The sequence below is a fragment of the Oreochromis aureus genome, linkage group 5, assembly GCF_013358895.1.
Source record: "Oreochromis aureus strain Israel breed Guangdong linkage group 5, ZZ_aureus, whole genome shotgun sequence".
Classification (NCBI taxonomy): domain Eukaryota; kingdom Metazoa; phylum Chordata; class Actinopteri; order Cichliformes; family Cichlidae; genus Oreochromis; species Oreochromis aureus.
This window is the reverse complement of record NC_052946.1, coordinates 17,427,030-17,447,347: the sequence shown is the minus strand read 5'-3', so window position 1 is coordinate 17,447,347 and position 20,318 is coordinate 17,427,030. Positions and strand designations below refer to the sequence as shown.

General features: G+C 41.3%; 3 protein-coding genes across 3 annotated transcripts; 1 reads left to right on the top strand and 2 right to left on the bottom strand.

Annotated features, from left to right (window-relative positions):
- Positions 1-5,922: 5,922 nt before the first annotated feature.
- Positions 5,923-12,561, bottom strand: si:dkey-28n18.9 (sorting nexin-6). Its single transcript, XM_031747971.2, has 14 exons — positions 12,300-12,561; positions 11,962-12,072; positions 11,726-11,833; positions 9,635-9,695; positions 9,401-9,525; positions 7,999-8,082; positions 7,844-7,918; positions 7,718-7,748; positions 7,450-7,537; positions 7,283-7,322; positions 7,114-7,200; positions 6,866-6,955; positions 6,631-6,696; positions 5,923-6,499 (listed from the first exon to the last, which is right to left on the bottom strand). Exons 1-14 carry the CDS (start codon positions 12,303-12,305, stop codon positions 6,362-6,364), a joined length of 1,110 nt encoding a protein of 369 aa, XP_031603831.1. The 5' UTR covers positions 12,306-12,561; the 3' UTR covers positions 5,923-6,361.
- Positions 12,562-12,753: 192 nt separating this feature from the next.
- Positions 12,754-14,406, bottom strand: LOC116326636 (dnaJ homolog subfamily B member 9-like). Its single transcript, XM_031747985.2, has 2 exons — positions 14,030-14,406; positions 12,754-13,144 (listed from the first exon to the last, which is right to left on the bottom strand). The coding sequence occupies exons 1-2, from the start codon at positions 14,259-14,261 to the stop codon at positions 12,849-12,851; spliced, it is 528 nt and encodes a 175-aa protein (XP_031603845.1). The 5' UTR covers positions 14,262-14,406; the 3' UTR covers positions 12,754-12,848.
- Positions 14,407-14,704: 298 nt separating this feature from the next.
- Positions 14,705-18,723, top strand: zc3h10 (zinc finger CCCH-type containing 10). Its single transcript, XM_031747970.2, has 3 exons — positions 14,705-14,883; positions 15,256-16,544; positions 17,600-18,723. The coding sequence occupies exons 2-3, from the start codon at positions 15,399-15,401 to the stop codon at positions 18,110-18,112; spliced, it is 1,659 nt and encodes a 552-aa protein (XP_031603830.1). The 5' UTR covers positions 14,705-14,883; positions 15,256-15,398; the 3' UTR covers positions 18,113-18,723.
- Positions 18,724-20,318: the final 1,595 nt, after the last annotated feature.

Sequence of the window (20,318 nt, the reverse complement as noted above, 5' to 3'; positions counted from 1 at the left end):
ATTTCTTTTATTTTCTCTTCTTTAATTACAACCATGCCTTTAAATACTGTATAGAGTAATAATTAATTTTTGACCAACCCTGATTTGAGTTTGCTGAACATAGTGTACTCCTATAATACTGGGGGAGGCAGTGATAGATCTCCAAGCCTGAAGCAAGCAAGAAGCACAGAGACAGCTGCTCCTCTCCTCTCTGCTCCTCTTGACAGTACTTTAAAAACCTCGTGCCATCTGTGTGAAATGTGTAGCCTAATATAGTTATAAATTCCTATCATGTAAAATTCTACAAAAAAGTCCATTTATTTTCTTTAAGTGTTTGCAACACACAGGTCAACTCAGCAAAAGACAAAATGAGCTTTTCTGCATACTCCCTAATGGAACAAAGGCAGAAACTTTAGTGCCCTTGAAATTAATTATTACACTAGAACCTCACCTCTCTGTCACTACTTAAACCTTTCTTACACACACAGGGTTTAGTGGTGCAGATAGCGGTACTCCCATCCTTTCATCCACAGCACGCACAGAAGTTGCTCACTTTCAGTTGACTCAACTGTTTCCAACACAGCACACAGGTTAAGGTGTACGGTGTAAATTTTCAGTGTAGTGAACACTACTCGTGGGAGGCGGTTGCAAAACACATTCATCCGGCTAAATGATGTAATCATATTGTGCAAAATATATTGTGTAACTGCTGAGTATTGTGTCAAAATGATTGAGTTTTGCATGAAACATTGCCGGTAAGAACTGTGACTGAACAATAACGGATTTTTGAAGCTGACCAAGGATTATTTAAAAGCATTTAGAGAGAAAAGACATTGAACTAATCACTCGCTCTGTTTCCTTGTGTATTGGTTTCCTTTCCAACAAAATATTAATTTGAAATAATAGTGAGAAAAAAATATCCAGTGCGTCTTAATTGCCTCCAGTGTGCCGCAAAATAATACAAAACAAAAAAGGTAAATTGTTTCTGCTTGCTCAGCTTGTTTTGCTTTGTTCTTTGTTATTTTCTCATCTTAGCCCCCGTTTGCTCTGCAGCAGGAAGGATTTGATTAAAAACACAATCAGCAGGATGGCAGGCCCCGCGCCTTCTAATCAAACCATAATGGGAGTTTACCATGCATTATCTCTGACTGGGATTTAATGAGACTTTAGTAAGTATTATCGCAAAGTGAAATTTAATAGCAGCATCCAGAGGGCATTCGCTATCCCGTCTGCATCCCATCGCCGTGAACGAATGGGAGGAAACAACGGCGGGGGAAAGGTGAGGCGAAACTTGTCTTGGAAACATCCCGGCAACAGATGTTGAACCTCTGTTTTGTTGATGACTTTCCATCTGGTTGCCTTACCCTTGAATGTGTGTTTGGAACATGAAGGTGGCTGGGTGAGCAGAGAGAGGCTGTTCTTCAGCTACAGTAGTGCAAAGTGGTTTGAGCCCCTGTGGCAGCGAGTGTCATCCCACTCAGATGTCCTTGAACAAAATAGTGAATCCTGTGCAGCTCCGGTGGCAAAAAAAAGTTACTCAGACAGTGAAAAATAGTTTTGTTTTGGGAAACAACAAATGTAACACTCGAGCCTTTCCCATTCTTTGAGCTCTGCTGTGTTTGTGAGCCTTTTTTTAAAAGCTGCTACTACAATAGATTTTGTAGTAAGCACATGTCAGCAGCGCACAAAAAAAGGCCACACGTTGGAGAACATGTGACAACAATGACCTTTGGAGTGAACAGCTCGAATGTGTGTTGATCCTTCTCTGATCAAAGCTGTGTCGGAAACATTGATGAATAATTGATTTTACTCTAATGGGCACATTTTTATTGTGTGTATAATAATGGTGTGCATCATTATACTGCACTTTTGCATGGCAAAACATGCGCATGTGTCTGTCTATGCGCTGTTATTTTTCTGAATAAATCATGATGTTGTAAATTCAGAAGATGGGCAGCCCCAATTCCCCTTTCCATGTCTCCTGCAGGTGTTTCCCATGTCACAGTATATTCAGAGGACTCTGCTGCGCATTAAAATGGCAGGAATGTCATCACCTCAGCATGTCAGCCTGTCCATAGCTTCACCGCTAACATTATTTCTGCGAAACTAATTAGCAATATCATATCATCATCCACAATCCCTAGAATGCATGACAGGCAACCAGGAGGGGAGTGTGAATCTATTAATATTTATGGATCCATTTAGTAGTGAACAGGGGAAAAAAACAGACAAAATTAGCAAGTCTAATGCTTTGCACTGCGAAGGGGTGGAAATTGATATACTATGCACTATCCAAATCATCGGTGGAGTGCTGCCATCAGGGTTGATTATAGGGCTGAGGGGTTCTACATTTACCTTGTGCTGTGCTCGGCATTCAGAATAGGATGTGCCTTATGAAGCTGTATAAGCTACAGATGGCTGGGGCATCTGCATTATGGCATTTGTCTCTTTCTCTCCTTCTCCTCCTGTCTCATTCTCCATCCTACCAACTTTTAATGAGTCTGTGTACGGCGGTGATTAGATTTAATGAGGTGCCAACAACCTTGGATTGACTCAGCTGAGCTGCAACACTCTCATTTATTTGTGATAGACCACAGCCAAGCCTTGGACCGTATGACAGAAGCCCCATGCACGAAAAGACAGGATTAAAGCTTTCAAAGTGTGTTTTCTTCTCTTTGACTTCAAGCCCTGTGTAATTGGTAGGAATGCCAAGTCTTGTCTGGAAGATTTAAAGGGAGAGACTTTCACATTAGCATCTGTAATCAAATTTTGTTCTTTTAAGTTACCAGGAATTAGACCGTCTCAAAGATATCAAAGATGACTTTGAAGATGGGAAAGAGCTATCTGGGGAAATCCAGGGACAAGTCAAGAAGAAACAGAGTTTCTGATCTATTATAGCCAGCGCATGCAGATGGTGGATTAAGTTTTTTTTACGCAATTGATTTGTTGTGCATTCATTTTATGGTTTTGCTTTGAAATTAATTGGCCAATTATCACTTCTTTTTTTTTTAACTCAATGCAAAGAACACACAAGCAACACTAAAACACCTCCTGTGGAAACACTGAATAAACTTAACAAAGAAGCTACACCCTACCTAACAGGCTGTCATGCTCATCAAATTGGTGTAGTGCAGTTTCGAGGGAATGGTTGAGTCATAATGCCTTGTCACGCCGAGTATTCAGACAAGCTGCTTTCGTCTCTCTGCACTCAACAAACCAGTGCTTGTCAAGCCATAGGCTGGTATGTCTGGTGCTGCCTATCCACCAGTAATGAGCTACTTTTGCGAAGCAGCTCCAAGTCCATGTTTTGAGGGGGAAGTACACTCAGGTACACACACACACTTCATACACAGTGTTGCCATGATCCCTCTGTCCTTGATCTGGGTCATGCTCTCAGCAGTTGAGAACAGCTCTCATTAGTGTGTGTGTGTGTGTGTGTGTGTGTGTGTGTGTGTGTGTGTGTGTGTGTGTGTGTGTGTGTGTGTGTGTGTGTGTGTGTGTGTGTGTGTGTGTGTGTGTGTAGGTGAGAGAGAGAGACAGAGAGAGAGCACTCATCATGTGCTGGTTACCTGCGAACACCAGAATGAAAGCACCAAAAATCAGGCTCCCCTGATGTGAAATTCATCTGGTTTTAGTGACAAGCAGTAGGGATGGAAGCGTCACAGATAATGAGTAATAACACAAAGTATAATGCTGCAATATGATGAATTCTGTAGAAAAAAAAACATGCAGGCTTATCTGTTTGGATTGCTTACTGTAAGCACAGCCCAATGCATTTGTCCCATTACACACCATGTAGCTCACTGGTTTGTATCATATTCACAATGTTTTTCTTGGGTAGATAAAAGTAAAATCTAAAACTTAATAGAAATGCTCCATAAACTTCACATTTACCATTTACTGTGTTCCATTAAAACCAATAAACCACAGAAATGTGGAGCAAAACCTTAATGATGAAACTGCCGGATTTAATGATCAATAGACCTGCTGCGCCGAAAACTAATGTCTTTTTATTGTCCTCTCGACAGCATTTAAAAAAAGGGGTGTAAAATGTGGACTAGCACTGCAGTGACCTGCCGGTGACCCGCTGTAAACTTAGTCTAAATGTTGCTTTTCCAATAAACATGGGACCAAAATAATGACGTGCATTTTTAAATGAAAGCTCATTTGAAGAATTTTTTTTTTCTTTGTTTCAGTGGTTTTAACCTGGACACATTTATGGGATTAAAATGCATGTTTGACATGTAAATACACTGCTCAAAAAATTAAAGGATAGCTTAAAAAATAGCTTTTTAGCATCAAGTCAGTCAGAGATATTGATCTGGTCAGTATTTGAGTGACTGCAATGAAATTTCAGTAAAATAGACTGGCTTGCCTCATCTTTTCTTTCACTTCAGTTTTTTATCTTTGGATTCGGCCCTCTGTTGATTAATCATTTAAATTTCTATCAAGCAATGTGGCAACATTTTGTTCCTTACACAATACCCAGCACACATCAGTATATATGCATTTTGAAAGCGTTTCCTTTAATTATTTTGAGCAGTGAATATCTTGTTGTAGCATTTTTTGAATGTTTAAGTGGGCCTACAGCAGGTGATCTTATTTTTGCACCACCATGAGATCAAATTGTTCCTGGGAGAAATCTCAGATATTTTAATAACTGGATCAACTGTTTCTCTCACATGTCACATGAAGCTGAGCCTCGGAGAAATATGTTGGATCCATGTGAACAGATTGCCAGGAATAATGTACACTCATAATTGTATGAGTTTATTGATCCCCTGCTTTTAGTCCTAGCAGCAGTAAGATGTCCAAGAACTAGATGGATGAGATTTTTTTTCCCAGCAGCCATTTTGACAAGAAATATCTGGTTAACCCAGGTGCTTCATAGCACATAAATTTAATGCTCTGTACCCACAGAACACTGAACACCTGTGTTTACCTGCTATTTCATGGCAAAGTGGCTGCTGTGAAATAGGCCCGTCTGGAGATTAGTACTGACCTCCATGCTGATCGGAGGATGAACGCTGGACCTTTGTGGTATTTGAAGTAAGATCAATTCTTTGAAAATTGTGTTTTAAATCTCCTTAACTGTAGAAAATGATAACAAGGTTACATGCAGAACCAAAAAGGGTTAACATTGCAATCTTATACATGAGCACATCGGCACTTACGTCTCTTGTAAATGAGATCGCACTTAATTAATTTCTCAAGAGACCACCCTCAAAAAGGTACAATGGTGGACGTTTTTAACACAATCTAAGCAGGTTAGGAATATTTTTTTATTGGTAAGCATCCGCCTGAGGTTGAGGAAGGGCAGTAATTGTGAGGGGGGAGGATAGCGATATAAAATGATCTCAGGTTGTAAGACCATCAGGGAAATGTATCACAAGGGGAGGACAGCATGCCCTCTAATGCCAAGTGCAGGCAGTCTTTCACTGCAAGCCACAACGATACCAAATCCTTCCCCTCGTTTATATTTTTTTTATCAGTCTGTTTGGGAGGAAACTCTTAGCATTGCATTGCATCCTTTAATTCCTTTGTTAGCTAAATCTCTTTTCCATCCTCTCTTCTTAAGAGGACACTCATCTTTCTGTCTGACTCGTTCCTTAGGATGCAAACCATTACTCCTAATTCTGCCAGCAAAGAGATCACAGGCCACAAGAGAGGCAGTGAGGAACACAGCAGGACTGAGATATGAACCTACAGGCCTACATCACCAGCTATTGAGACTATATTAGAAAATTTTAGCTTATGTGTATCATGGCAAACCCTACAAGAGGTCTTAATCGTGTCAAAAGAAAAGTTCAAGAGATTTTCAAAGAGCCAGAATCATTTCAAAAAGGCCAGCACAGGCTGTCCTTGCTGCCATGTCCTTGCAGAAGCAGTCAAACCAACTGATTAATGATCCAGGAGTAAGAAACACACACAGAGGCAAGCAGGTACTTTGGGAATCAATTCATCACACTTTATTTTGTGTGACCCCAGCTGATGTACTGGCTAGAGAGCAGCACAATACATTCTCAGCACAAACGCAGCAGTGTAATATAGAACACATAAACACTGGCGCGCGCACGGCAGTGTTATCGGATGATGAAACCCACCGATAAGATCTCAAAACAATCATTTCTACCTGGATTTTATTGGGGTGAGTACGCCTTAATAGAGACTGGGGTATAATAAGAGAGCGCGTGCATGTGTGCGTGCGTGTGTGTGTGAAATTATCAGCATAGCCATCCTTTCTTCGTTGCTTACATTTCCCTATTTACACTCAATAAAGCATCCGACTGCAGCACAACACGGTGAAGGACAGGTTTGGGTTGTCCCGTGCTATGATTAGATTTACTGAGGATGCTAATTTGAGAGGGTGCCAGTGAGGTCACTAGGCCATTCCCCTAAAGACTTCCAGATGCTGGTTGAACTGGTCAGCACTTTCTTTGGCTGTAAGAAGTTGCTTTTCACACCAACTAACCAGAGCCTGCTGCAGCATTTCCACGCGCGCTCCCTGGAAACGTTCAATCTGAAAGAAACACGTCACATCAATATTAATAGATGCAGAAAATGCATGGCAACAACATGAATTCAGCAAACCAATCCACTGTGGAAAGACACGTGAAAGTGGGGAATGCAGTTATTTATTGTGGACTTTACCTCCTGCTTAGCCACTCCAGAAATGTGCTCAAACTCAGTCTCTGCTGCTTTCTTCACTTCTTCCATCTGATAAATATGAAGTGCATGTTATTATCCTTATATATTTTAGTCTACATCAGAAAGCCCACAACAAATGCAGTTTCCTCTTACTAACAGATACGTTGCTGACACCTGCTGGTTACAAGAAAATGTGCAGATCTGACCATGCTTTTAAAGTATGGCTGCAGACACTCACAGCAGCCTTCTTTACAGGTTTCGCCTTCTCTGTGTTCCTTCGGGCGTTCTCTAACTCCACTAGTTTGCAGGTTCTCCTGAAGAGCATCTCCTTTATTGGACATAATAATCGTGTTACACGCTGAACAATTTAGTCACAATATTCACTCCAAACATGTTGCATCTAACCAGAAATGCAAGATTCAATATAGGGAGGAAGGCAGCATGCATACAATGAGCATGAAAGGATTGCAGAACTAGAAAACACACCCTTTCCGCCTCCTGATAACGTGACTCGAGGTCCAGGCCCAGTCCAAGAGTGTTCACGTTGTTCTCAGCAACACTCGTCATATTTTTCTGCCCACACACAAACACACAATGCGGCAAAGCACAAGTGCACTGCTGTTTATGGTGCTATTAGAAAAGACAAGCTGCTTACCTTTATAGATTCAAACACTTCTGATAATTTCACACAAACCCTGTAAGAAAAGGCACATATATACATGTATGCAGTTTTATTACAACTTATATGAATCATTCAGATGCTTTTCCTTTGAATAAACATGATAATGGTGTGAGTCCAGTACTACTGTTTTTTTTTCCAACCTAGAGAAAGCCTGTTTGTCAGGATCCTCGCCTGGTTCCACGCAGAGATGCAGAGCAGTTGAGAAGTGTCCACAGGCCACTGCTATTTCTGCAAGCAAACAAAGCACTCTAATACCACACACTGGATGAATTCAGCTGACACTGAGCTCTAAAAACATGTGTACATAACCCCATAATTATCATCTGCTGAATCTGATCACACAAATCTCAAACAACATCGACGGATCAATTCTTCTTCTGTGCTTTGACACTTTAATAATTTTCTCACTTTGCTCTGTTGCCACCACATCTAGGAATTTCTGCAAGAAGAAGGGAAATGTTCAGAAATCAAACTAAGAAAAGAAGACAAGGACGACAAATAAACAGACCAAGAAGCAATAAGTCACCGTCTCACCTCAGCTGCAGTCTTGGTACAGCCGGTTAGAACGAGGTTATGATCCCGTTCATTTTGAAAGAACTCATCCACATCCTGCAGACACGTTGATAACAGCATTAACCCCCCACTTTCTCTGGACACATTCTGCCTATATATGAGTCCCAGATGCGTACCTTATGGCCTTCTTTTCTCATCTCCTCCACAGCTTGACTCAGTCTGTTGAAAATGTTCTTCTTTACTTTCTGTCTGCCTGGAGGCTGAGTGTAAGGACATAATAAAAGCCCAAATCATTTATCATTACACAGAATATCATAACATATCACAGCAAATGGCATTTTGTTATAAATGTCCATTGAAGTATGCTGGTAAAATGTACAAGCTGAAAACTACTAAAGCTTAATAAAATAAACGTTTGGCCAGAATTAGACACACAGGAAAAAAAAACGCATCATCGAGATGTAACACACACAACAATGACTTTATATATTTCAAGATATTATATTCTTTCTACATGTGTATCTGACTCTGGATATATAGTACTGTGCAAAAGTCTTGTGCTAACCCTCATTTCCTGATATTTTGCGTCCAAGCAGCCAGACTTTCTTGTCATGTTTAAGGTTGTCCTGAGCAATAGTTCTCCACAGTTTCCGAAAATCTTTGAAAGTTTTTCTTTGGGCACTGGTTGCTTTTTCACTCATTTTCAGTAGAGGCTTTGTACCTGACCGTTTTCAGAGGAATGTCTTTGTTAAGCCACTTATGAGTGGCCTATGAATAATTCAAGCATAAAAAGAGCACCTAGTTTGAGGGTTGAACCAGTGTTGGGGCTACTTGTCACAAAAGCACGTCATTTGTTCCCACTTCTTTAGCTGAATTAATGACAAATATCCAAAGATAACAGTCTGACAGGCCTCAGTGGCAACAGTTCTTATAAAGTGAATGTATATAGCCAACTGTAAAACATGTAAAACAAGGTGGAACAAAAGGAAGGCGACATCCAAAGAAGAGCTTTGAATGTCTTTAAAGAAATCTGGACAACTGTTCCTGAACACTACTTGAAGAAATGATAAGAAAGCTTATCTGAGAGAGTTCAGGCTGTGATGAAGACTAAAGGTGCTCATATCAAATATACACTGACCTCCTCACAGTTACAGTGCTTCTTATTGTATATGCAGTGCTATCAGCATCACACACATCTAACCACTGACCTCATTATTAGCCACCCTGCTCTAACCCAAACAACCACCTTCTTGTAACAAGAACTGTATGCTGACTATTTGCAGGGTGATATCTGACTGATGTGAATTCATCAGTAGAGGTTACATACACAAACTCTCACCCTTTTAAAAAACTTTTTTTTGTTTACAATCTCATTTGGAAGGCCATATATATTTATATATAAAGAGCCGACTGAATGAGCACTGTCACATGGATCTCTATCATGTTGGTGAAAGTTTAACCATTTATTGTCAGTCTCTCTCATCACAAGGTTTCATGTGACACCCTGTTGTAACTGAGATTCTAGCTCTAAAGTTGAAGCTTGGCAAAGCTGCCAAAAAGCTGTTTGTGTTCACTTACATCCGAGCTGGTCAGAAAGACCTCCACAGCTTTATTTTTGCTGAGTATGCTGTGTGCAGCAACCTGCTGCAGGAACGTTTCTAATGCTTTACAGTAGGGCTGACACTCTCCTAAAGCAAGGAAACCTGCAAGCAAACTATTGACATTTTAACCACTTCACATCACATTTGACACTGTACATCAGAACTGTGAAATGTTTGTCTTTGTGCACAGGCAGTCTTCAGGTGTACTCACCAAGCTGTTTTATAGATCTGGAAGATGCATTCACTTGGGGCTTTGCAGGAAGAGGCGGGAACTTGAAAAAGAACACAATATTATTTTATTACAAAAATTTTATCCCATTATTTGTCTTTTAAAACATTTCTTAATGAAAAGCTTGAGAAAGTTTCATGCATTTTAAAGTTACTCTGTGCTTAGATCGGTTGTGACTGCAGACTCTATGCACTATATCAGATATTACACAATGTGCTTGTGTAATACATTACAAAGAACATCAACACACACTGTCATAGTAGGAAGTACCATAAAAAAATACATCCTGATGGTGTACTGTTGACTTTCTTTGAAAAAAGTAATCCCTACATTGTTTACTTAATTCCCTACAGTACTGGGGCAGCTGGCAAAAATAGCAACGATAAAATCAGCTGATTACAAAAGAGAAGGAGGACACAGGAAGGAAAAGCAGGAAGGACTTTAAACAACAAAAGCAGTACAATCATGGCAAGAAGAAAGTACACTCTTTTAATTCTTTACATACCAGGACACAATAAAAGTCATCTGGACCTTGGTGGGTTTAAATAATTTAACTTTAAACTCATCGTTATCATTATTTAAACACAACATCAAATACACAACAATACATGACATATTACACTGTGTCTTTATTCATTTGACCCTTGTGTGGTGTTCATGTTTTGGTTACTCAGCCCATGTTTGTGGGTCTGGGTGAATCCAGTGCATTTTGGGGGTTTTGAATCTATGCAGCCATAAAGATTTGTGTAGAAATACTTAACAGATGTTCACTTTTTCCCAGTTCCAGGAAATTCATCAGCAATAGTGGTTGCTCATCAGTCTGGGAAGGGTTATGAAAGCTATTACCAGAGAATTTGAAGTTCATCTTTTTACTGTGAGAAAGCTTATTGACAAGTTCAAGACAGCTGCCAATATTCCCAGGAGTGGACATCCCACCCAGCCCACCAGGGCTGACTGCAATCTATGGAAAAATCTCAAGAGCTAGCTTGTTAAATGTTAAAGGTCAGGAGAGTAAATTTAGAAAAAGACTGCATAAATATGGGTTGTTTGGAAAGTTTGCAAGGTTTGCAAAGCCTCTTCTTGCACAGCTTAGCATTGTTGCATTTGTACAAATCACAAGACTTTGGGAACAATATCCTTCAGACAGACACGGCCACAGTGGAGGTGTTTGGCCATAATGTGCATCGCCACATTTGGACAAATAAAATCAAACACAGCATATCAAGACAAACACCTCCTAACAACTGCTACGCATGGTGGTGGAGGAGAGATGTTTTCTGTACACTAAAGGATTCTAGAGTCAGATGTGAGGCCATCTGTCCAACAGCTAAAACCTGGCCCAAACTGGGTCCTACAACAGGACAATGATGCCAAGCACACAAGCAAATCTATCACAGAATTGCTGAAGAAGAAAAGAAAGAAAAGGTGTTGCAACGACCCAAAGTCCAGACATCAACCTGACCTAAATGCTGTGGTGGGACCTTAAGAGAGCTGTGCATAAATGAATGCCTAAAAAACTTGATGAAATGAAATCACATTATAAAGAAGAATGGGTCTAGATTTCTCCACAATAATGTAAGAGACTGATAAAGTCTTACAGAAAAACATTATTCCAAGTTATTCCTGCCAAAAGGTGGTTCAAGCTATATAATCAAGGGTTGTACTTAGTTTTTCTCACACTGCTTCTGCTTGGCAGAGTTTTTGTTACATAAATGATTTCATTCTGTAATATGTCATGTGCTATTGTTCATGTGAGGTTGAACTTCTAAGGACTGGATAATTTATTATATCCTGACATTTAAATACAAGAACTGAAAGAGGGTTTACTTTTTTTTAACCATGACTGTATCTTGGATAGAAACAGCACATTTTCTTAGCAGCAACAGAGTCAGTCGATGAATTGAATTGGTCTGAAAGTTTCTCCGTAGTTTCAAGCTAGCACTAGCTGTACACACAAAAAGGCTGTTCCAAGATTCAACATTTGTGGCACTAAAGCCACCAGTACTCCAGCCCTGATCAAGTTATTGTCAAATAAGCACATATAAACTATATTCAAGAATAACAAGTACTGACTATGACTCCCTGTATCCCTGGCACATCCTCCTGAGAGAACAAGTGCTGCTGCAGCCATTCAAAATCCTCATAGGTCCGGTCCACATGGTACTCCCCTGTACCAGAGAGCTGGAACAGAAAGGAAAGACAACCAACTGCTTTTGGAAAATCATAGTTCAAATAAATAGGCTGACAAATTCTATGGTTCTTGCGTCATTCGCCTGGATCTAACCAGACGACAGTTTAATGAATCTCACCTTTTGAGATACGATGATAAAGGTGAGAGTGTCCCCGTCTTTCAGCACCTCTGTAACTTTGATGCTGTCGTCATGGACACTCAGAACAGATGCCGCTTCTTTCACTTCTTCCTGCAATTAAAAAAACAAAGCGGTCAAAAGCAGTACAGCACAGCAGAAGCAGTCAAATGGCTTCAGTACAGGCTGAGATTACAGTCACATTCATGCGCAAACTAAATTTAAAGGGAGAACAAAACATAGTTCAGGACACTGTACTCATGAACGTCTGCGAGGAGTAAAAGCCTGTCACATGACATTCAGAGGCTTACAAATCCTGTAAAATCTACAGGCGTACTCACCATCATTGTCAGCTTTGCAAACTAGCGGTCTATCTTTTATCTGCCTTTGTGGTTTGTCCTTTTCGCGTGTTAAAAGTACATAAAACTGGAAAGAGCTTTTGCCTGTTGCCTTTTAGTCTGCTCGAGCTCCAAGTGTTGAGAATGCACAGGATATCCTTTGGGTCAAAGTGCACAATGGTCCCATGAGAAATGGAGTAAAACGGTGCCAAATCTAAAGTGCTGGCGCAAGGAAAAAGATGAGTAAATAGTGTGTTAGTGAGTAACTCTGGACCTTCGACACACCCACACAGGAAAAGTGGCATAACGGCTCAGTCGGTTATCTAGCAGCCAGCCTTACAACCCCACAGCTGCTGAATTTATAAGTGAGCTCATAAAAGGGGGAAGAATGCAAACAGGTTCAAAGGGTCTGTTTAGGTGATGTTTTTTTTACATAATGAATACTAGAAACAGATACTGAGAGAGCATTTTAGACAGAATACTTTATTATCGATAAAAGAAAACATGTTAAAAGGTTACAGTCATTCCAAGTACAGGGCAAAAAAAAAACTTTTAGAAGTAGTACTCTTCTTCATATTCATCTGGATCGCCAAAATAAAAGCTAAATCTCTCCCCCTCAAAACTGTAGGGTTCATAACGACCATCCTCCTCATCCTCTTCCTGGTGAAAGCCCCACTGTCCACCAAAGAGACTGTCATCAAAGTCGTGGAAGACGTCTGAGAAGCTGAAGTGGAAGCTTGTCTGATACTCATCCTCAGGCTTGACTAGGTCCTCATTTTTCAGGAAAGCTTCGTGGCCCACACGGTCATACACCCTCCTTTGCTCCTTGTTTGAGAGGACTGTGTAGGCTAAGGAAAGACAGTTAGAGGGGAAAAGGTCAACTTTGGTGATGGAGGGGTGTGGTTGCAAACAAGCAACCACAACGCCTGGGCACCTGGCAGTCACTGACTCAACTATGAACTAGTCTGTGTACCAAAGTCCTCTAGAGTCAAATGGTAAAGCTAAAGCTGCTCAGACATCAACCTGCGTGAAATGTTAGACAGTAGCTAAACTAAACTTGCAGCTTAACTTCGTTTTGCAAGAGCCAGCTGGCCTCCAGTTATTTACATCTTTTTTTTTTTTTATGTAGTTGACTTCTAAACCTTGAAACACTAATACTGGACCAGAAAAGTTCCTTCTTTAAAAAGCCCCACCCCTGCTGCTCTGTGAAATCCTGTTTAGGCAATGCATTTATCAGATCATCAATGTCAGAGCTTTGCATCCACAACAGGCACTTGCAGAAGAGCAGGACAGTGACATTGACCGATTAATAATAAACCTCCATAAATCACCAGCTATTCATGGAAGTTATTGCATGCAATTTAATAAGGTACCTTACTGAGCAACATTATTTGCTTCTTAAAGAGCCTGTTTGATGGGAATAACAAGTACATTTTTGCACTTTTGCCAGGAAGAACAGCGATTTTTTTTAAACGGGGAATTTTTTTCTGAAATCACACTTCCATTTATTTTTTAACTACTATTTTCAAACTTTTTTCTGAGTAGTTTTAGTTAACTTAACTCTATGTGGCTTTGTTGTACCTCAGCTTCTTCCATAGTGAAGTAATTTTTAGTTTACTATAAAATATTGTACTAATGATAATATTGATAATAGTAATAAAACCGTTCACGTATTTACACTGTAAAATGTAAACGTTTCAGTGTGTCGGAGGAGGCATCCTTTCATCCTTTACCTTCAGCAATCTCCCTGAAGGTCTTCTCAGCATCTGCGCTCTTGTTCTTATCAGGGTGGTACTTCACGGCCAGTTTTCGGAAAGACTTTTTTATCTCGCTGTCCGTTGCTGTTGGCTCAACATGAAGAGTGTCGTAGTAATTTCTGTTTATCTCTTCGGACAAGGCTTCAGAGAGACAGAGCAGCAGAAGCATGCAGGGTCGCAGCCAGTAGGAAGCACCTTGCACTGCCATGTCGAGGAGCGCCCCAGCACAGAGAGAGTGAGGAGGAACTCAAAACAAACGTCGTCATGTGCACAACAGTTTATCTCGAAGTGTGGCAGACCTTGTGGTTTAGCGTCTCATTTTCATATCCACACAACGCCGTAAAGCCTCCACGTCAGCACTGTGTTTGTAGTACGAGTACACCAAAAGTAGCAGTTGTTGGTGTATTTACGACAATTTCTGTGGAGCTTACGACAAAAACAGGGGCACGAAAGAAAAAAGTGACCTCGTTTACAGACTTTGCAAGACTCCGTGAATCCAACTTTACGTCGTGCACGAAATTATTTCGTGGTTTTAAAAGTGAACAAATAATGAACACGCTAAGGTGGTGTTCCGCATTTCCACCAATAGAGGGCAGAAAATCCCAATCAGCGAAAAAATAAGGAAGACGCCGGCGCTCTTCTTCGTTGGTATTGAAAGCTGCATGAAGAAAAGTGGTAAACAGCACCAGGGCCTCGAGGAACTGCTAAAAATAACACGTTTTTTTTTTTGCTTTTGTTAGCAGCGGTGTCTGTTGACTCAGTTAGAGGAAGTTGTTTCTTCGTGGGAGCTTCTCAGCTGTACTTTGGATCCTTCTCTATCCTTCGATTTGGTAAGACTACAGTAGTACCCAGTTAGCTAGATGTTCGCTAGCCATTAGCTACCCACGGTAGACGACGGTTTCGTAGCACCATTTTAGGCTAACCTATTCTGGAATATAATACGACAGAGTATGCATTATTTACTGGTTGAAATCCGTTGCATTCAATTTAGTTGATGTTTTGTAGTGTTTTACCTAAGAACCATGTAAACAGAAGCGAGGCTATTTATTGTTTACGACGTGTTGTCACGTGCTAAATATCTGTCCCAACCTTCTCTAAGGTAATCATTTACATGTCCTATTGTCTTTCATGTCGCTATTCAAATCTCCCCCTTTAGTTCTATCGCCAGTATCTCATGCTGGGTTCGTGTTTTTGTCTTGCAGGTAATTAAACGGCAGATTGCAATACTTCGAGTGTGAAGAAACAATTAATGACTACTACTGTGTATATGAATGTTTACCAGCTCACATTTGCCATTCCCAAACACATATGAGTGCTCCTTTCTCCTTGAGCTGGGCCGAGCGCCATGCCTGACCGGGACAGTTCCTACCTGTCAGGTGGTGGTGGGAGTGGTGGTAGTCTGGGTGAAGAAGGGGGACCCGGGTCTGGTTTGGCAGGGAGTGCGGCAGAGGGCAGAGGAGGTTCGGGAAGTAGTGTTGGAGGAAGCGTCTCTGGCTCTGGGGGTATGGGTGGAGGAGGAGCGCTCGGAAATGGCAACAGCTATGGGAACGGTGGAGGCCAAGGTGCTGGACTGGCCTTGGATGGCGTCTGCAGGGACTTCATACGCAATGTTTGCAAGAGAGGGAAGCGCTGCCGCTTCAGACACCCAGACTTTAACGAGGTGCCAGACTTGGGAGTGCAGAAGAACGAATTCATCTTTTGTCACGATCATCAAAATAAGGAGTGCATGCGCTCCAACTGTCGCTTTGTCCACGGATCCAAAGAGGATGAGGACTATTACAAGAAGACGGGAGAGTTACCTCTCAGACTAAGAGGGAAAGTTGCTGCACGGCTAGGCCTCTCCCCCATGGACCTCCCCCATAGCCGCGGTGAGGTTCCCATCTGTAGAGACTTCCTGAAGGGAGAGTGCCAGAGGGGCAATAAATGTAAATTTCGCCATGTCAAAAAAGACTGTGAATATGAACCAACCAGGGTTGGAGTGGGTGGCATTATGGGGCCAGGTGTCAGTGGCATTGTGAATGCTGGAGGAGGCATGGGTGGAGGAGGAGGTGCTTGCGGAGGAATGCAGGGACTTGTGGGAGGTGGCGCAGGGGGTGGAGGTAATATGATGGGGACCAGCTGCCCCGGCTTGGGTGGTTGCAGAGATCCAGGTATCTCAGGTCTTGGAGGAGTAGGTGGAAGTGGAATGAGTGGGTGTCTGTCCATAAGTTCATCCGGACAGCGACGTTATGACAGGAGCACATGCTCAATGTTTGACCCTCTGGTTGAAAGTGGTCTGTTTGATGCTGGTTCCCTGGAGGCCTCTATGGACCACACCACTCTACAGTTAAAGAGGCGACGGTTGGAGGGGCTGCGTCTGACAGATGGGAGTGGAGGTGGGCACTACGAGTTGGGAGTTCAAGCCACCTTGCCACCTCGTCCTTTGGAGTACAGATTCCTAGAGGAAGAAAATTCCCTGCTAAGGAAGAGAGTGGAAGAATTGAAAAAGCAGGTAGGTATAAGAATGATATTATGACTTCCTGGGAATGGAGTCATGCCACCGATGCAGGACGTAAATGGCTTCAGTCATATTTTTTTTATTTTTTTTTTTACTGAGATACATGCAAAACAAGCATTGCCAAATTCCAACTAAACAGAAACTTTTTTGAGGTATTTTATGACACATCCTGGAAAGATTAAAGTATTTTCAACATAACCAGTTCAAAGAAAAGGCCGATCCAAACAGCATCTCAGCGATATATCCAAAAATCCACCAGAATTATTGTCCCATGTTTGTTAGAAGTGTGATTAGGTGTCTGGTGACAGACTTGCATATTAAAATCCCAGCAATCAACAGTTTACATTAACATTACAATAAAAATGTAAATATAAGGTGAAAGGAGTTGGCGACAAAGGAGGACTTTATTTCATGTAGTTACAATTAAGCAAACTTTGCTGATCTAAACAAAGAATCATCCGGGAACCTATTTATTTGTTGCTTCTTCCTTTTGGAGGATGCTAATGACACATTTTTGTGTTGCTGGGCTCTTTTTCAACATTTAAATCCCATCATATCAGATGGGATTTAAATGTTGGAAAAGAACCCAGCAACACACTGTTAAAATGGTTGATGTTATTAGTAAGAACTGAGATCATCTGATGTCCAGAAGCACAGAATTTAGACTGCTGTAAATGCTCTGCCTATTGGCCAGAATAGTGGACTTGAAGGGGAATGAGTTACTGAAGAGTTAATATGAAGTGACGGCTGTGCAGGAGTAAATGGGGAAAAATTTGTTTCCCCTTTAGTCACCTGACAAAAAGGCCCACTGGATGTTTTGGGGGTAAAAGGAAAAGACACTGTAACATCATGAGACACACAAACACTCAGATTCTGCAGTTTTTTGCCTTCTCTTTCTGTAAAACTATGATTAGTTAACATGAAGTGTAAGACTACTTGTAAATGATTTCCTTTAAACCTTTGCGTATTTCCAATATTTAATGTCTCTGTGTTTCCTGTCATGAACTTTCTGCCTGTTTATACTAAGCTCTTTCTTATGTGTTTTTCAGGTTTCCAATCTCATTGCCACCAATGAGGTTCTTCTGGAGCAGAACGCCCAGTTCCGAAGCCAGGCCAAAGTGATGACACTGTCTTCAACTCCTGCACCCACTGAGCAGAATCTGGCGCCCCCCGTAGGGTCCGTGAGTTCCTACAACCATAGCATCGCCCAGACTCACACCACCTTGAGCAGTGCTCCGTTACAAGCTCGGCCAGTCACCCAGCAAGACCTCGTAGCTCCCACTGGTGCCCCTGCAGCCCCCCCAACCAATGCAGCCCCACCCACAGCTCCTCCGCCACACCTCAATCCTGAGATAACCCCCCTCTCAGCCGCCCTCGCACAGACCATTGCCCAGGGAATGGCACCCCCTGTTTCTATGGCGCCAGTGGCAGTATCTGTGGCACCTGTGGCAGTGTCCATGACTCAGCCAATTCCTGGGATCACGATGAGTCACGCCACCACCCCAATGGTGTCGTACCCAATTGCAAGTCAAAGCATGAGGATCACAACCCTGCAACACTGAATGAATGCAAGGGCCGTAATACCCATGAGCCGAACTGGAAATGTACTTGAACTTTAATGGGTTTTGATTTTTTACACAGATGGATTTTTTTTTCTGTGTATGAGACTCAGATGTTTGAACAATGAGAGATGTGCGATAGAGACACTTCTTTTTCTCCACCAGGGGTCAGGATAAAAGCTTATCCTTCCCTAAATCAGAACTATGTTCTATGGCAACGTTACAAATGTTGAGGGTTTTGGGGTTTTTTTGTTTTGTTTTCGCAGATTGACTGACACAAGCCCTGGCGAAGGTCTTTGTACCAAAGGGATCTTTTCATACACGCATACACTAAAAATGACAAGACTTAAAACTCGTGCCGTCATCTGTGGTGTGTGAAATGCGAATTGTTTCGGCAAGGCTGCAGCATTGTCCATCTAAAGACACAAAGACATTGGACACTGTTTGTTTGTTTTTTTTATTGTTCTGGTGTAAATTAATTTTGGTACTTTGCACATTTGAAACAAAACAAACAAAAAAAAGAATTACAACCACTCAACAGTGAATCCTGTGTTTTCTGTCTTTTTACAGTTGCTTTTTTATGTTTACATATGTCATAAATGGATATAGTTTCATTTTGAAGTGATATGTGTGCTCATGTTAACATACTGTTGGTCTAGTTGTTTGGGAGGAGTCATGCTGAGTAAACTAGAGCTTAATCCCTGTTTAGTAACTTCATGGCCGTGTGGCACTTTAAACAGCTTAAGTATCTGGCGTTGACTTCACACTCTGGGGCCTGGTGGGACTGCTTCAAGTTGTATTTAGTTACTGTCAGTTTAGTATTTATGTAATCCACTGCAAAGTAAATATTTCTGAAAACAATTACTTCAAAACCAGATATTGCAGATATTGGACCTTCATACTAAACATGGTGCAACCAAAACATTTTCTTTAATCACAGCATTATTTGGGGGAAAGTGGTTCAAATGCAAGCCCGTACCAGCTTTTAAAATATACCCACTTTATTAGGTATGCTTGTTTAATTGCTCATTCATCCAAATGTCTAGTTCAAAGTGGTCATTGAAATTGGCGGAATAAAAAGTTGTAAAGTGTTTGTAAAATAGTCAGATGTCAGAGCAGAATGGCCAGACTGCTTCAAGCTTTAAGGAAGGTAACAGGAAACCACATAACCACTTTTAACAACAAAGGTATGCAGAAGGACACCTCTGAAAATAAAATGGTGAACAGCAGCAGATAACACTAGTACCACTCCAGCCAGCAACGGACAGCAAACGGTTTGAAATTTGCATAGGCTCATCAAAATTGTACAACTGAAGTTTGGAAAGTATTTCCTGGTCTCATGGGTCTCGATTTCTGCTCGTTTGTAGGGTTGGAACTTGACAAACAACCTGGAAGTATGGATCCATCGTGCCTTCTATCAGTGGTTCGTGTTTGTGGAGGTATATTTTCTCTGGGCCTTTAGGACCAATTGTGCATCACTGGTGGCATATACCCTACCTGAATATAACCTATCATGTCCATGGTGTACCTGTCTTCTCATGTCACAAAGGACAGAGCAAACTGGTTTCTTAAACATGAAAGTTCACTTTACTCAAATTCTCTTCACAGTCATCACAACGCAATGCATGAGAGCACCTTTGGTAGATCGAGAGGTTGTCATCATGGATGTGTAACCAACAAATCTGATATAATAATATGGACCAAAATCTGAAGAAAATGTTTCCAGCACCTTGTTGAATCTATGCCACCAAGAACTGGGGCAGTTCTCGGTGTGGGGGGTAGGGTATTATATGCTTAATAAAGTGGCCATGCTTTAGAAACCGCATGATGACTAATGAAAAGTGTGGGCACGTGGTGTCTCTTAGAAAGTGATTCATTTTGTGCCAAGAGGAGGAAAAAATATCGACTTCAAGCAGTTTCAAATGCAAAAGTGTTTCCACATTTGTGTGTTCAAGACAATTCTTAACTGAATTATAATCTAACTGCAAATGTATCACAGTTCATCTTTACTTACTATACTACTTATTTTGTATAATCTGATAACGTAATCCTAATTACATGTAATTAGTTACTATCCAACCCTTCTTACTGAAATCATTATGACAATGGCCTGTGCGTTATTTGGAGGTTTGGGGAGAGATGATAAAGCTGTCGGAACTATTTCCAAGCGTGTATTGTTTAGTTAATGGGTGGTCTGTGCTTCATCAGA

What these genes read in the sequence shown, in the direction of transcription:
- si:dkey-28n18.9 (XM_031747971.2), bottom strand. An exon ending in CAGGGATACAGGGAGTCATA is followed by an intron (nt 9,696 to 11,725) that starts GTCAGTACTTGT and finishes TTCTTTTTCAAG; the next exon opens with TTCCCGCCTCTTCCTGCAAA. An exon ending in GTTATCAGGAGGCGGAAAGG is followed by an intron (nt 6,956 to 7,113) that starts GTGTGTTTTCTA and finishes TGTCCAATAAAG; the next exon opens with GAGATGCTCTTCAGGAGAAC.
- zc3h10 (XM_031747970.2), top strand. Translation starts at nt 15,399, where the DNA reads ATGCCTGACCGGGACAGTTCCTACCTGTCAGGTGGTGGTGGGAGTGGT. An exon ending in TGGAAGAATTGAAAAAGCAG is followed by an intron (nt 16,545 to 17,599) that starts GTAGGTATAAGA and finishes TGTGTTTTTCAG; the next exon opens with GTTTCCAATCTCATTGCCAC.
- LOC116326636 (XM_031747985.2), bottom strand. Translation starts at nt 14,261, where the DNA reads ATGGCAGTGCAAGGTGCTTCCTACTGGCTGCGACCCTGCATGCTTCTG. An exon ending in CTTCAGGGAGATTGCTGAAG is followed by an intron (nt 13,145 to 14,029) that starts GTAAAGGATGAA and finishes GTCTTTCCTTAG; the next exon opens with CCTACACAGTCCTCTCAAAC.